The sequence below is a fragment of the Coregonus lavaretus genome, assembly GCF_964263955.1.
Source record: "Coregonus lavaretus genome assembly, chromosome: 2".
NCBI classification, from domain to species: domain Eukaryota; kingdom Metazoa; phylum Chordata; class Actinopteri; order Salmoniformes; family Salmonidae; genus Coregonus; species Coregonus lavaretus.
Window position 1 is genome coordinate 54975949 of NC_139989.1, and position 17548 is coordinate 54993496.

A 17548-nucleotide genomic window follows, 5' to 3' on the forward strand; every position below is an offset into this window, starting at 1 on the left:
AAAGACAGTTGCCAATGGAATTGGGATGCATCTATTTCATACTAAGGGCGCTTGGTATCATTTACTTCGGCGATAAACTGAGAGAAACATCTCTCTGTCCCAGTACATCATGTGCTAATGCCACATTCGGTGTCGCTTTTCGGTGACGTCCACCTAAGAGATAAAGAGAGCGGAAGAGCGGAGCGAGAGAGAGATACAGAGCGTATAGAAAGAGTCTGATGACTGTCTGATGTGTATTTTGCAACTGCGTGTTCCCTTGTAGTGAGATTGGTGTCTCAGGGTCACCAAGTCAAGTTTGCCCATTGAGCCAATCACAAAGGGACATTCCACTGAGGTCACTTCAGTGAGAGTTTTAAAAGAGGCTCCATGTATAGCGGAGTTGTTTCCCTCTGAGCTCCAGGTCATTAGGACGTCACGCCGGCCCTTCACAGCCCTGCTCCTTGACGTTGAACTGACGTAGGGAGGTCATAAGGCTGTTATAGATGGTGTCGTAACCCCCGGACCCCACGGAAACCACTAATCTGTCCCGCTCCTCAGATCTTTGGTCACAATGAACAACACAAAGTCTAGGTCTAGGATACACGCGTCCACACACCGAAACGCTCATAGACACAGAAACGTTGACACATACACACACACAGGGCACACTTCTACACTCCCCACTGTGAAGAATGGAGTTCTTCCCTCTCCCCTTCTCATCACCCTTACTGAGGCCAGAAAGTTATCCCTCTCTCCTTCCTCCCCTGCTGAGGCCAGACAGTTCTCCCTCTCTCCTTCCTCCCCTGCTGAGGCCAGACAGTTCTCCCTCTCTCCTTCCTCCCTTTTCTCCCTCTCCCCCTCCCTGAGGTTTGGGGTAACCCTCCTGGGGCAACAGTAGCAGTGGCTGGTTATCTCACTGTCTCTTTCCTAATTCTCACCCTGTCCCGTCCTGTCACACCCCCCCTAGTCCTCTCTCTATGTTAGTAGCCCTACAGTGCCACTACACCCAGGCCCATCTCAATGACAGGAGCTCCTCAGTGACAGGACGCACGCTGTGCTGTAACATTAGTCGCTCTCTGTCACAGGACGCACGCTGTGCTGTAACACCAGTCGCTCTCTGTCACAGGACGCACGCTGTGCTTTAACACCAGTCGCTCTCTGTCACAGGACGCACTCTGTGCTGTAACACCAGTCGCTCTCTGTCACAGGACGCACGCTGTGCTGTAACACCAGTCGCTCTCTGTCACAGGACGCACGCTGTGCTGTAACACCAGTCGCTCTCTGTCACAGGACGCACGCTGTGCTGTAACACCAGTCGCTCTCTGTCACAGGACGCACGCTGTGCTGTAACACCAGTCGCTCTCTGTCACAGGACGCACACTGTGTCGCTACACAGCGGCATCTGAATGACAGGACACACGCTGTGCTGTAACACCGTCCCGCTCTAGACTCACTCAGTGACAGGAGCCATGCTGTGTAGCTCTTCTCCCAGGCCCTCTCCTGCTGTGTCGTGGCCACACCGGCCCCTTTAAGAGCCCCAGCACCCAGAAGCCCTTTCTTCAGCGAGCCTGTGACGTAACAAGAATGTTTGTCTCTCCATCATCTCTCTCTCTCTCTCTCTCCTCTGCCTCCTTTTGTTATGTTACTTTTTTAACCCCCCCCTCTCTCTCTCAAAACCAAAACCCCGAAATGAAATCAGGATGGTCACACAAAACAGTAAGCCAACACTTCCCCACTTGTCTCTCCTGTTGTCGGGTGTCACGCTGTTGTTGTAGTTTTCTGTAGGAATTAGCCACCTATCAGTCAGCCCATCAGACTCTGACTTGCTGTGGAGATATGAATCATGATCTATGGCGTGATTCTGCATGACTGAAATCCAGTTGCTAGATATGATTGGGACTCTATTATATTACTGAATTAATTATATTATAGTGAATGGAATTGAATTACAGAGCAGATGTCATGTATTAACTCTGTGGGACCAGCGAAGCCAAACATCTCCAATGACAATAATACGGAAGATGGCCAGGCCAGTCTCACACAATGCTTTGTTTGTGTTTGTGGTACACTGTCTAAGAGGGTTTTGCCCTAGAAATAAGCTCTCTAGCTGTGTGATGTCTTTCTGAAAACTACTGTTTATGTCCCACTTGTGTGTGTGTGTGTTTTAGTAGTATGTGTGAGTGAGTGTTTTGGTAGTATGTGTGAGTGAGTGTTTTGGTAGTATGTGTGAGTGAGTGTTTTGGTAGTATGTGTGAGTGAGTGTTTTGGTAGTATGTGTGAGTGAGTGTTTTGGTAGTATGTGTGAGTGAGTGTTTTGGTAGTATGTGTGAGTGAGTGTTTTGGTAGTATGTGTGAGTGAGTGTTTTAGTAGTATGTGTGAGTGAGTGTTTTGGTAGTATGTATGAGTGAGTGTTTTGGTAGTATGTGAGTGATTGAGTGTTTTAGTAGTGTGTGTGTGTGTGTTTTGGTAGAATGTATCCATAGATGGTCAACACCAATAAAAGAAAGGCAGAGAAACTCCAGGTATAACATTTTATTCAGTCATCACTCCCTCCCTCCCTTTCCTTCCAGTTTGCAAATCTACCCAAACGCAAGTAGGAGGGAAACCCTGAAATCCTGCGTGGCTAATAGAAGTGTATTTTGTGGCCTTCTCTCTCTCCACCGAGTGAGGAATCCAGCTTCCTGTCGATAGACCCATTCATCCCCAGAATAGCATTAGCCTAAGCATAAGCAGTGTCTGGAGCTATGGGCTAAACCTATGGGCTGGGACTAGGGCTGTCTAACTGCCTAGTCTCTGGCTCTGTCTGTCTGTCTGTGGCAGGCCCAGGTAGGGTGCCGGGGGAGCACAATGTGTGGAGGATTAGCTTCAAAGCTGGAGCTGGAGCTGGGCCCCAGCCCAGGGCCCCTGCTGGCCTTTCTCAGCCCCGGCAGGGGAGCACACCGCAGGGACGGGACAGGGTCACGGGTACCCCGCCATGGGGGAGTGAGAGCAGAGTGAGCGGAGCCTGGGAAAAAGGCAGAGACTGGCGGTGCTTGGGCTTTAGCATTCTCAGCACTCCGCCACCAGGCTTTACCTCACAGCAGGTGACTCGTGTCAGATCCACAGCGCTAGGCTAACAGAGCTAACGCTGCAGAGTGGAGCTGTCTGTAGACACTGGGATAGCCTAGCTCAGCTGACTGACAGCATGGTATGTTTGTAAAAGGGTTCTTTCTTTTGGAGGATTCTTTTGTGTTTTTCCCCCGTCTTTTTTCTTTTAGGTTTTGTGTTAATTCTATCAGGCGATGACTCACTGTCTCAGTGTGTCGGTTAGAGTAGCATTTCTGTTGGTCAGCTTATCGGAAGCTTTTTGTTATTTTGTCTTCCAAATACTCGCTCATTGTCAGCGTAGACCCGTACAGCTACAATCATTTGGCGGCGATAGACAACCAGCCGAGTTGAATGTCCCAACATTTTAAAGCGAACACTGAGATTGTATGATTTGATTCTTCTGCGGCAGTCTGTCGGACTCTGAATAAATATGATGACAGGTAGAACTAACACGTTCGATCTCCCCTCCGAAGTTTGTGTTCCTTTCTTCCTTCTCCTCACGTCCTCTGAGTGGGGCGTAGTATAATGATGATAGGCATCGCCCTTACTAAGCCGATTTCCCCACGCTGTGAGACTCATAGCATGGGGCCAGGGTAGCTCCTCCAGTAGCCAGATGGCTAACCCCTCACAGCCTCCCTGCATAGACAGCCCAAGCTAACTGCTCTTTTATATGCCGATAGGAGAGGGGCGACAGAAGTCCGATTTGGAGAGAGAGCGAGAGATTGTGGGATTGAATTAGGGTGGGGACGGGGGGGAAGAGTGTGCGTGAGGTAATAATAATGTAAAAGAATTGCGTTATGTCGTGGAGTCATCAAGTCGTTTTTGTTTTGGTCCTGCCGTTTGTGCAACGGCGGGGCGCATTGGCGTGTGGGTAGGGATGGAAGGGATGCATGGGTGGATTGATGGACAAATTGTCATGACGACAGGGCTGGGGCTGATTGTAGTCTTCTTCCTCTCTCCTCCTGTTGTCCAATCAGATGTGCGAGCAGCGTGCAGGGCAGGAGCAGGAGAGGATGCGTCTACAGCAACAGTACAGCACGGAGAGGGACAATCTGGTCCAGCAGCGCCAGCAGGAGGTGGAGGCGCGGGCCGCCCTGCACCAGCACCAGCAGCAGACCCAGGAGTGGAGGCAACGCAACGCCCAGGTAGGGGGTCTCACTACTCTCCTCTGATCTGCACCGCCATTGACGTTCTGTGGTGCTGGGCTTTCAAAAACGCTGTGAGTAGTACTTTCTCACCTGCTGCTAGGTGCGATTTCTGTGCAGAATTTGTGTTTTTGCAGGCGGTTGTGTTGTAGGGGTGCGGGTGTGTGTGAGCGGAAAGGAAAGAATTCCGAATTCTTATTTAAATCAAAAAGTATTTTATTTGCGAAACCTTTTTTTTTTTAGGAAGGACCGCGAATTAATGGAAAAGTGAAATGCCGATTAAACCGCAAACATTTTTTATTATCACACAGTGCTAACTTCTAATGCGATTCTGTATTTTTTTCCTGGTTTCGCGGCAGGGTTCCATGCTAGAAGTGAAAGACTTGAAACGCCTGGAAACCACAGGTTGCCAGATAAAGGAAATATCTTGGTCGCTGTGCAGTAGCTCTGGCCTTTTATTCCCAAAACCCTGGGTTGTATTTCTCTCCTTTCTTTCCCCGGTTCACCGGGGTCGGTATCAGCCGTGTACCAGTAGCAGCAGCGCACGGTGAGTGCCCCGTAAGCCCCCTACGGAGGAACAGGCTGTACATGGCATTCTCCCCTCACCGCAGGTAGCCATCTCCCTCCCATAAGCACCAGTTACTTTCCCATTACAACAACACACTACCGCCACAATGGCTAAATGACATTTGGGGCTATATTGATGGAGTCCCCATCCCCAGGCCTATTTAAGGCTATTATGATTCCAGCAGGTTTCCTCTCCCTGTAGCCCTGCTCCACTCTTTTCCCTCCATCGCCCCTCTCCTCGCCGCTTCTCCTGCCTGGCTAGCATGGAGACTCTGTGGGAAGCCATTTGACAGAGCAGCCCCCGTCTGGGGATGTATTTGACTCCTCAAGCCTCCAGATGAAATGTAGAATGTCAGCATGGCGAGGGCTTGTTTATTGGCTCCTGGCTGGAGACTAGGGGTCCAGCCGTGCACATTCAGTATTTATGGACATTTGGACAAACGGCGACTCTCAAATGTTTTTGCAGCGAACGGCGGGCACAGATGGTTCCCAGGTTACACAACTGCGTACGAACAACAGAAAGGAATGGAATTTCGCCGTTAAGAAACTTTATTTTCTATCATTAGGATTATTATAATTTTTAAGAAGTAGGCCTAGGATGAAATAGTATAGGCCAAGATTTAAAAGCATTTAGACTTAAATGGGGAATAAATAAATCAATAAAATGTCTTTACTATTTGACATTATTGGTCATAAATTAATTAATAGCAATATGATTAGAACTATAGAATGATGGCATTAAAACAGTAGCATTTCAAGGTCAAACAGTCAAATGTTTTAGAAACATTGTTATTTCATGTTCATCCTTTCCATACATTTGAAAGTACACACTGTTCTATATGGCAGAGGTGACAGCTTTCATTATGGCCTGCTGCTGTCAGTGGAAGAGAAGATATCATCTTCCTCCATACACATACACACACATACACACACATACACACACGCACACACACACATACACAGCTACACTGAACACACTCTCAACTATGATTTGAGCGTTCTGTTGGCAGCCACTCCACTATTCTGGTTAGTCTGTCTGCCATGGCCATCGCTCCACCATACGATTATGTGGAGCCACATCGAGCCACAACGCACCCCAAAATCTCCCCTCCCCCAATTAAAAATAAATTAAACAGAACTTCTCTCTGTGGTTATGGTTCTTGGAGAGCAGCAGTTGGGCTCCAGAATTTACATATGTTATTTGTATTTATTTATTTTACCCTTATTTTACCAGGTAAGTTGACTGAGAGCACATTCTCATTTATAGTAACGACCTGGGGAATAGTTACAGGGGACAGGAGGGGGGATGAATGAGCCAATTGGAAAGATTAGCTTTTTTAACATCACGTTAAGTCCCATATTATGAAGTAGTTTTGCGTTACCAAAGATGTTTACCCCTTTGAAACTCTGTCATACAGATGGAAATTAATGGGGAATTCAACCTCCACAGATTCTGAAAGTCCAGAGAGTTTTGAAAGAGGAATGTTGAAAAGCAGAGTATTTTGTTGACGCATCCAGAAAACATGAACGCTTTCTGAAACCGGCAAGCATAGCTTAAATGCACTTTAATTCCTACTACTTTGTACTTTTCACTATTGTGAGGCTTAAGTGGTATTCAACATTCCATCAAATGACTCACTCACACTATCTTGTGTGTGAGGAAGACAGACAATAGAATCTGTCCAGATGTGACTGCCAGGATTTGGGAATCAGCGACTCAAACTCCTGGCGAGGTGATTGGATCCAGGCCCTGCTTTCCAGCTCTTCCTTCTCTTCCTGGAATCTGTGGAAGGATTGTGTTGCTCACTTACTCTCTCTCTCCCTGACTATGGAAAGCTGGCACAGGGAGCGGATGTCAGTCACACGTCGTGAGGACTCATCCCCTTCACATGGTAGGATGAGTCTAATAAATAGGAGACTCCTGGCTGGCCTCCACCCCACCCAACCAGTTGGGAAGGACAACAAATGAGTCGTGGCCAACATGGAGGAGGATGAGACGCAGGAGGAGGTGGAGACATAGGAGGAGGAGATGCAGGAGGAGGAGGAGAAGACGCAAGAGGAAGAGGAGGAGAAGATGCAGGAGGAGGAGGAGGAGATGACGCAGGAGGAACAGGAGGAGACGCAGGAGGAGGAGGAGGAGAAGACGCAGCAGGAGGAGGTGGAGCACAGGGGTTCTCTGTCCTGGCCTCATCACTGTTTGTTATTATCCAGGATCCTCTGCTGATCAACTGTCTGTGTTACCCTGCTAAATAAAGGCCTGGAGTCTGGAAAGACAACGGTCTGTGTTACCCTGCTAAATAAAGGCCTGTAGTCTGGACAGAGACAACTGTCTGTGTTACCAAGCTAAATAAAGACCTGGAGTCTGGACAGGGACAGCTCAATTAAAGCGATCAATTAAATAAACATTGCAGAAAGGCAGAGCAGAAGTGGAGAAAGTCAAAGTTGCAGGTCCATTATGATAATCTGAGGGCAATTAGAAATGCCAGACGGGTTCATTTTTCTAACTTGATCACAATTAATCAGAATTAATCGAAAGTGCTCTTCTCGACCATTGATTGCCTGATACATCCTACCCCCTCAAACCTATGTGAACTTTCCTCCACATCTAAATGTGATAAGTTTGCAGAGATAAGATAATCAACATTAGGCTGGGTATCAGTCAAGCAAGACCTGATGAGAAGTTTTGTGCCCTAGCCTACCACGCAAAGGCACTATGGATTCATTTTCCCTGGTTGACACAGACATGCTCAGGAAAGTGATATCACAACTTAAACCTTCTACCTGCCTTCTCAATCCTATCCCCACCACCTTCTTCAAAACTGTTTTTAATTGCATATCTGAAGAAGTGCAAACTATTGTTAATCACTCCCTGTTCACAGGCAGTTTCCCCACTGCGCTAAAAACTGCTATGGTGAAACCCCTTCTGAAGAAAGGTAATCTAGATTCTTCAGCTCTTAGCAATTTTCGGCCAATCTCCAACCTTCCATTCTTAAGCAACATTCCGGACAAATTCGTTTTCAAACAGCTAAATGATTTTTTATGTGCCAACTGTATTTAAAAAAAAATCCAATCTGGTTTTTGTGTCCACCACAGCACAGAGACAGCCTTAGTTAAAGTGGTAAATGATCTTAGAGCCAACACAGATGCCAAACAGCTCTCTGTCCTTGTACTCTTGGATTTAAGTGCTACATTCAACACTGTTGACCATGATGTCCTTCTGGACAGACTGAAGAGTTGGGTTGGCCTCTCCGGTTCTAAATTGGTTTAGGACCTATTTAACCGGTCAAGAGTTTTTTTGTCACCCTTGGTGAACATAACTCAGAGAAAATACATATTACATATGGCGTTCCATAAGGTTGGATTTTGGGGCCGGTACTGTTCGGTTTATATATGTAAACCTTTGGCAGCGTTATCAGAAAGCACAGCATTGATTTTCACTGCTACGCAGACAATACACAACTTTACATTTTTGTGTCACCAGAGGATTTTAGCTCCACGGATAAATTACTAGACTATTAGTGATTTAAATACTTGGATGGCTCACAACTTCCTCCAGCTAAATCAAGACAAGACCATGGTACTTATTGTTGGAGCCAAAGTACAGAGAGCAAATCTGGTTTCACATTTTAATTCACAGGCAATAAAGATAAAACACGAGGTTAAAAATCTAGGTGTTATTTTAGATTCTGAACTAAATTTCGAATCACACATTAGGAATGTGACCAAAATAGCTTTTTACCACCTGAGGAACATTGCCAAGGTGCGGCCGTTTTTCTCTCTGATACAGAGAGACTCATCCATGCTTTTATGACAAGCAGGTTTGACTACTGTAATGCTCTCCTGTCTGGTCTACCCAAGAAAGCCATTGGTCAACTGCAAAACATACAGAATGCTGCAGCACGGGTACTGACAAAGACCAGACGGAGAGCACACATTACACCGGTTTTAAGGTCTCTGCACTAGGTACCTGTCAGTTTTAGAATTAATTTTGAGATTATTTTATTGGTTTTTATATCAATCCACGATTGTGCACCCCTATACATGTCAGACATGCTTTTAAGTTATATACCCAGTAGGTTCCTCAGGTCCTCTGACACTGGCCTTTTAACTACCCCAAAGCCTAGGACCAAGAGGCATGGAGAGGGAGCTTTAAGTTATTATACCAGCCTCTGTAATAGCCTGCCAGAGAACCTGAGGGGGGCCGAAACTGTGGACATATTTAAGAGATCTTAAAATGCATATTTTTAGCTCTGCTTTTCCTTGGGGTGCTTTTTAGTCATTCAGTTTTTGTCATTCTTTTGTTTTTTATCTCATTTATCAATCATGCTTAGGCACAAATCTGTGCGTAAACATGCATGGGATCATTTCCACACAAAGTGTGAGACTTATCAATATGAACGTTTGAGTGTACACACAGCCATGACCATGCATACGCACAGTTCCAAGTGGTGGAATATGGGAACTGCTTGTCATCCGTAGCCTAGTGAATGGGAAAAATATACAGTACCAGTCAAAGGTTTGGACACACCTACTCAGTCAAGGGTTTTTCTTTATTTGTACTATTTTCTACATTGTAGAATAATAGTGAAGACATCAGTGAAATAACACATATGGAATCATGTAGTAACCAAAAAAGTGTTAAACAAATCAAAATATATTTTATATTTGCAATTCTTCAAATAGCCACCCTTTGCCTTGATGACATCTTTGCACACTCTTGGCATTCTCTCAACCAGCTTCATGAGGAATGCTTTTCCAACAGTCTTGAAGGAGTTCCCACATATGCTGAGCACTTGTTGGCTGCTTTTCCTTCACTCTGCGGTCCAACTCATCCCAAACCATCTCAATTGGGTTGAGGTCGGGTGATTGTGGATTAGTCAAATTTGAACTAATCAGACCAAAGGACAGATTTCCACCGGTCTAATGTCCTCGTGTTTCTTGGCCCAAGCAAGTCTCTTCTTCTTATTGGTGTCCTTTAGTAGTGGTTTCTTTGCAACAATTCGACCATGAAGGCCTGATTCACGCGGTCTCCTCTGAACAGTTGATGTTGATGTGTCTGTTACTTGAACTCTGTGAAGCATTTATTTGGGCTGCAATTTCTGAGGCTGGTAACTCTAATGAACTTATCCTCTGCAGCAGAGGTAACTCTGGGTCTTCCTTTCCTGTGGTGGTCCTCATGAGAGCCAGTTTCATCATAACACTTGATGTTTTTTGCGACTGCACTTGAAGAAACTTCCAAAGTTCTTGAAATCTTCCGGATTGACTGACTTGTCAATCCTGTCTTAAAGTAATGATGGACTGTCGTATCTCTTTGCTTATTTGAGCTGTTCATAATATGGATTTGGTCCTTTACCAAATAGGACTGTCTTCTGTATCTACCTTGTCACAACACAACTGATTGGCTGAAACGCATTATGAAGGAAAGAAATTCCACAAATTAACTTTTAACAAGGCACACCTGTTAATTGAAATGCATTCCAGGTGACTACCTCATGAAGCTGATTGAGAAAATGCCAAGAGTGTGCAAAGCTGTCATCAAGGCAAAAGGTGGCTACATTGAAGAATCTCAAATATGAAATATATTTTGATTTAAAAAAAAAAAAAAATGGTTACTACATGATTCCGTATTTGTTATTTCATAGTTTTGATGTATTCACTATTATTCTACAATGTAGAAAATAGTAAAAATAAAGAAAAACCCTGGAATGAGTAGGTGTGTCCAAACTATTGACTGGTACTGTATGTTGAAATTGTGAGAAATATACTGTATATTTTTTACATAGATTTAATTGTATTTCCATTGTGAATTCATGCAACTTAGCTTGACAGACTATATCATAATTTGACCACATCAGTGTACATGCCATTCCGGTGCACATCCAAGTGCTATCTGTCCTCGTGTTTTTGGCAACGGGCACTTTTCAGAGTGAGTTTACCGATCTGTATCTCACAGTCCTCGATGAGCCAATGTTTTGGATGCAATCATCAGCAAAATGAATACATTTTCCATACACCATCGCACAACCAGTTGAAGTCAGGAGTTTTTTTTTTGCCATCAATGGGTTCCCAAATAGGAACGGAGCAATAGACGGCACCCACATTGCCATAAAAGCTCTATCCCAAAACGAATTCAACTATGTGGACAGAAGAGGCTTCCACTCATTTAATGTGGAGGTGATAGGTTATGTGATGCACAAAAGACGCTGCTGAATGTGGTGGCCAGGTGGAACGCACGACTCGTTCATTCTGCAGAACAGCAATGTTGGCCTATATGCCTACAGGAGGAAGCTGTTGAGGATGGATGGCTCATTGGTGAGTGTTGCCTACTCATTTGAAGTATATTTGCCATTGCTACAGCAACTTGAATTGTCCTGATGGTCCTCTCTTTGTAGCTATGTTTTTGTCTTTACTGGTCAAGCCACAACTGACCGAGCCAAATACAGTGAACAGTTGGTATATGGTGATCTCCTACCGGTGTGCGTATGACGCTCGTAGGATTGTTTGATGAATCACACTTTTTCTATGCGTACAAACATTTTAAATTCTGTTACGTAAGTAGTATTTTAGAATAGTTTCTACGCAATATTGATAAATGAGGCCCCTGGAGTCTGGATGCAGAGGCCTAGACACCCATCTGTGGATAGAGGGTCCCATTGTTCTGAGGGAACGTTGAGAGAAGAGAAGCTGTCTCCATCACTGTCACTTTGTTCGTTGATGTAGTGCAGTGACAGTGCTGTTTAAATTAGCTTTGTGCAGTGACATTGTTGTTTAAATGAGCTTTGTGCAGTGACATTGCTGTTTAAATGAGCTTTGTGCAGTGACATTGCTGTTTAAATGAGCTTTGTGCAGTGACATTGCTGTTTAAATGAGCTTTGTGCAGTGACATTGCTGTTTAAATGAGCTTTGTGCAGTGACATTGCTGTTTAAATGAGCTTTGTGCAGTGACATTGCTGTTTAAATGAGCTTTGTGCAGTGACATTGCTGTTTAAATTAGCTTTGTGCAGTGACATTGCTGTTTAAATTAGGTTTGTGCAGTGACAGTGCTGTTTTAAATTAGCTTTGTGCAGTGACAGTGCTGTTTAAATGAGCTTTGTGCAGTGACAGTGCTGTTTAAATTAGCTTTGTGCAGTGACAGTGCTGTTTAAATTAGCTTTGTTCAGTGACAGTGCTGTTTAAATTAGCTGTTTCGTTTCCAGTTAAGGGCCCTTCTCTTGTGCCTTTTTGCGGCTGCAGTGGCGTTTGCTGAATCATCAACTAATGAGGAAATAGTTATTTTGAGATTGGTGTAATGCTGGGTTGGGAGTTTGGAGTTGGCGTCCAACACACAGAGGGAATTAGCCCAAATCCTCCTCCTCAGCCTTGGGACCATCATTGTGATGCTTTTACCATCCAAAACCGTGAACTGGGCTTTTGCCACGCTCAAAGTCCTCTATTTCAACCATTATCTTTGAAGATGAAAGGATGAGCTGAGAAAAGCAGCGTCCGTTGCCAGTCCGTGCAGCCAGGACAGCAGCTCACAGTAAATGTGTGTTAGCCTACAGCCAGCTCTGTTCTGTTAGCCGATCAATGGCACAGGAGGATGGAAGAGAGCCCCATTAGAGAGACCGAGAGAGAGCTACAGAGAGAGGGAGACGCGCACACACACAAGAACACACACACACACACTCCCTCATCAAACACACTCTCAAGAGACATGCTGTCCTCTCTGTCCACAAACACAGTCCATATTCTGGTGCCATAATCATCATGTTTTCCCTCGTTTTTAGCTTGAAACCCAATCAATTGTTTTGTCAGTGTTATGATCGTCAACTACTGCACAGTGGATCTGTTATCTCCCCAAGCAGCTGGATATGTAAAGGGATGAGCTGTTGTTGTTTAGTGGTCATATCTATTTCACTTAGTTAGTGCTATAGTTTCTCATGCTTTGAGGACCTAGGATTCTGTTTCCTTATTGGTCCGTCCAAAGAATTCCACTTCAGAAACTACACCAACATTACAAATGAATTTAAGCCTTGTTGTCCTGAACAACAGAAACATTTGATCATTCTATTGGCTCGTCCAAAGCCATTCTTTTGTTTTCTTACCGCAACTTCACTCAAAACTCATTTTTATGGCTAATTCAGATTATTATTTTTTTACGCGTCCTGACAATGTATTTTCTGAGAAACATATGGACTTCAAACAGCATGGGAGAGAGTCAGATCCTCAGAGGGATCTCTCCTTAACACTGTGATGGGCTAAATAACAACTCTGTCAAAACTTTTAAATAACTTTTTCCCCTGATGAAAGAGAAGATGGTACAACAGACAGCTGGACATGGGGGGGGGGGGGGGGGGGGGGGGGTTGTCTCTCTCTCTCTCTCTCTCTCTGCCTTGTAATTTAACAATTGATCAGTCCCTATAGGTGGTTTGTCAGGCCAGCCCTGTCTTCCCTTCCTCCCAGACATCCTATAGCCATTGGGCTCTTTCAAACATCAATGTGTTGGTTAGAGTTATGTTTGTGATTTTGCATGTTCATAGGACTGGTTGATGTTTCACTTTCACATGTTTCGTGCTGACACAGAGAGATCAATGGCTGATGTTTGTTGTGTGTTGTAGTATCTAAGTCATTAGATTACAGATTAAATTCAGCTCCACATTTTGATTTCTAATAAGCATTGCTATTAGAAATGCTTTTCTGTGAGTGTGTGGGAATTTGGAGTAGGAGTACCTATTGTTTTTAAATCTTGTCCACAAATTAGCTTGTTTCCAACTGCAGCTGTCCCTTAAATTCCCTGTCTCCCTCCCTCCATTTCTCCCTATTGATGTTCAGTCCAAGCTCAGACAGATGTGGTCTCCACTCCAGATTGGCTCTTTCTCTCTCTCTCTCTCTGTCTTTCGTTCTCTCTATCCCCTATCCATTCATATATTTGAATATGGGATTTCATCTATTTAATCTCAATTTCTTCAATTTCCTCACCTCTCATATCTATTGTTGCCTCCTCAGGTGATTCAGTATAACCTCATACAACAATTGACTTAACGTTCATACTAGTCAACATGTATTTAATCATGCCTTTTATGTCAGCATGGCATGAAAAAGCCGTTATGAAGAGTAGGACTGTTGGACTAAACTGACACCCTTCAGTTCAGCATACAATTATGCACCTGCTGCAACAATACTTGGCAGTCCTTTTATTTCCAACTTTTGTTGCAGTAGCCTATATGTTATTAGCCTATATGTTATTAGCCTATATGTTATTAGCCTATATGTTATTAGCCTATATGTTATTTTCCAAACATATTAAAGTTGTAGGGAAGAGGGATCAGCCAGACGAGTTAAAGAGGGAATTCTACATTAAAGGCTGTTCTGGGACCAGGTCTAATAGCTGCCTGCCCTTGAAGTCAAGTCATGTGGACCATCACGCCTGGCACTGTTTATGTCTCTCTCTCTGTGTGTGTGTCTGTTCGTGTGTGAGTTTGTGCGTGCGTATCCTCCTATTTTTCTGTGTTGTTTGTCTCTGGGTATGTGTGTGTGTGTGTGTGTGTGTGTGAGACACAGGCATGGCATCTGGGTGTTGTGGCGACACAGCCTTTGATGTCTCTGTGAGATTTTCCGGCAAAAAAAAAGACTTCAGACGCTTTCTGCTCTAATTGCCATGTGACTGACTGAAGCCATAACGAGAGAGAACCTCACTGTCCTGGGATGCCCGGGTGTCTGTGGAGAGGGAGGGGAAGGGACAGTAGAGGGTGTCTGTGGAGAGAGAGGGGAAGGGACAGTAGAGGGTGTCTGTGGAGAGGGAGGGGAAGGGACAGTAGAGGGTGTCTGTGGAGAGAGAGGGGAAGGGACAGTAGAGGGTGTCTGTGGAGAGAGAGGGGAAGGGACAGTAGAGGGTGTCTGTGGAGAGAGAGGGGAAGGGACAGTAGAGGGTGTCTGTGGAGAGAGAGGGGAAGGGACAGTAGAGGGTGTCTGTGGAGAGAGAGGGGAAGGGACAGTAGAGGGTGTCTGTGGAGAGAGAGGGGAAGGGACAGTAGAGGGTGTCTGTGGAGAGAGAGGGGAAGGGACAGTAGAGGGTGTCTGTGGAGAGAGGAAGAAAAGTGATTTATTTGCAACAAAGTGTTTCCTTTCCTATTCACATGATGCTACATACAGTTTAAAACTAGAATCCTTAATTGAAACAATAACAAAGCGTCCTCCACGCCCCTGTGGCGCTAAAAACCTAAGGGATGGGGCTAGAGAAATATACCCACTCTCAAATTCATAGACAGAGCTATGGATGCGAGGATTGACCATCCATGATATCAAATGTATCATTTTAACCATGTTTTGAGGCAATACAGTGTTTGTTTACATTGGAGTGAAACAAGCTTATGTTTTGGTTTCTTATGGGGTACGACACTTAAACTAAGCACGAGGCATTTCTAAGTTATATTCCTCAAGAATCAATGGGTATAATTTAAGTCCAAAAATGGATGAAGCAACTAAGGATTCTAGCTTTAAGCATTTTGTATGACTGTAACAAAGTCTTGAGCGTAACTTCAGTTAACGACACATTATCATACCGTCCTCAGATTTCCCCCTCTCACACTATACAACCCTCTCTCTCTCTCTCTCTCTCTCTGTCTCTCTCTCTCTCTCTCTCTCTCTCTCTCTCTCTCTCTCTCTCTCTCTCTCTCTCTCTCTCGCTCTCGCTCTCGCTCTCTCTCGCTCTCTCTCTCTCTCGCTCACTGCCTCCCCCCTCTCTCTCTCTCGCTCACTGCCTCCCCCCTCGCTCTCGCTCTCGCTCTCGCTCTCGCTCTCGCTCTCTCTCGCTCTCTCTCTCTCTCGCTCACTGCCTCCCCCCTCTCTCACGTTCCTCCATAATATCTATCTCTATTCACATACATACTACAGTGCAATAATTCCATGCCAGTCCAGAAGCTGCCTAACTGCCTGTTAGTTAATGTCTGTTTAAATGCGGTTGGCTTGGTCATTAGCATTCCTCTAATGTAATGTGGCTGTAATGCTGCTCTCTCTGGCAGCAGCCTGAATCAAAGAGCTCTGCTGGGGCAAAGTCAAAGCTGTAGATCAGTTCAAAGGAAGAGGGGTCAGGAGAGGGGTCAGTCCATCTCTGCACTGCAGCCCCTACATAAGCCAGCACACACATCTGCGGGCGAACACACACACACACATGAAAGCATGCACACACACTCGTACACACACATAAGCACACACACACATCTGCAGGCGTGCACACTCGGTAGAACACACAATCCCCATTGCACACGCACAAACCACAGATTGACTTCCAAATGGAGGTCCCTGTCAAAACTACACCCCTAAACGTTTCCCTGAGACCGGGTTGATTTACACACCCACACACACACACACACACTCCTGCTCTAGTTCTCTGACTAGTCTCTTCTCTGTACTTCCTGAAATGAGACATGGCAGCGGTGCCCATTTTCCTCCTGACTGAGTGACCTTTGATTTACACTAATTTCTCTCATTAAATCAGACCGCTGACCTTAGTGGAATGCCCCCGCTTTGATGTGGGCCCTGCCTAGCCTGTGTGACTCACAGATCAGAGGGCCTTGTGTGTGTGTGTTTTCCCTTCCTGCCGAGCTGGCTAAGCGGGCAGACACTCTGGCATTCCTTGTGCTTGTTGTTGCTCCTCTCTTCTCTATTCCCAGCCCAAACGGGGATTCCCCCGGCCTCTCTGTTCCATTCCAAGTCATCCTGGAATACTCCCTCACTGTTTTAGTTCTGATCAGAGCTTTGAATGTTGAAAGAGTGGGCCAGATGAGACAGGTGTCATTGACTGACCCTGAGATTGTCATACCCACTTGTGTGTGTCGGTGTTTTTTTTGTGTACATGAGTGTGTGGATATGTGTGTGCTGCACATGCATTATTAAAGTTGCACTAAAAAGTTACTATTTGAATACCCTGTACCACGGATCAGTTTTTTGTGACAAACAGTCGCTAGGAGAGGAAAAAGTACAGTGTTGCATTTGCATTGTGGCAGTTGTTCTGGACATAACTTACTAGTGTCTCCAAACAGTAGTGTCTTAGTGTGCTACCTCTGTTTTGACATGTGTGTATCTGTGTGTATCTCCCTGACCCCAGGTCATCTCAGACCTGGAGGAGCGGGTGTCCTCTCTGAGGGATGAGCTGCAGCAGGCCCACAGCCAGAGGAAGCAACAGCTGCTGGAGCTGGGGGTGCTCAGGGAGGAGGAGAGGCAGCGTGCTGCCCAGGACCAGGAGGCCTCCCTGGGCAGGCTGAGAGCCGAGATGGACCGCATCCGCCTGGAGCTGGAGAGGAGCCACAAGGCCGAGAGACAACTGGCCCAGGAGAAGGTGGGTGAGGTGGTCGGGGGAGAGAGAGAGTGTGGCGGGGTTGGGACATGGCACTGCCAGGGGAGAAGGGAAGAGAGAGATGGCACAGGATAAGGTGGGTGATGGGATGGGATGGGGGGTGAGGGATGGGTGGGCTAGGGACAAAGCACCGCCACAAGAGAAGGAGAGAGAGTGGGTGGTAGGGGTGGTAGAGGGACGTCCTCCCTCCCTCTTATCCTCTTATCCTCCATTTCCACCCTCTGTCCTCTTTTCATGATCTTCCACCCCTACATGGCACTCCCAGTAGAGAAGAACAGGGTACAGAGGTAGGGTAGTATACATATGGAGAATCAGTCATGACCAGTATACCAGATTTTTCCTGTTATTGGTATGTAGGACATAACGGACTGCTTATCAGATTGGAAGCTTTTAACACTAGAACCGCTGGGCGTCGATGCTAATAGCTAATAGCAA

General features: G+C 45.6%; 1 protein-coding gene across 1 annotated transcript in view; it reads left to right on the forward strand.

The window, feature by feature from the left end:
- Nucleotides 1-17548, forward strand: part of cep112 (centrosomal protein 112) — a gene marked incomplete at its 3' end in the record, with an annotated part of 151957 nt that overhangs the window by 77889 nt on the left and 56520 nt on the right. The window contains 2 exon segments of the mRNA XM_084174618.1: nt 4041-4212; nt 16865-17095. Of these exon segments, the coding sequence (XP_084030744.1) occupies nt 4041-4212; nt 16865-17095 (403 nt within the window).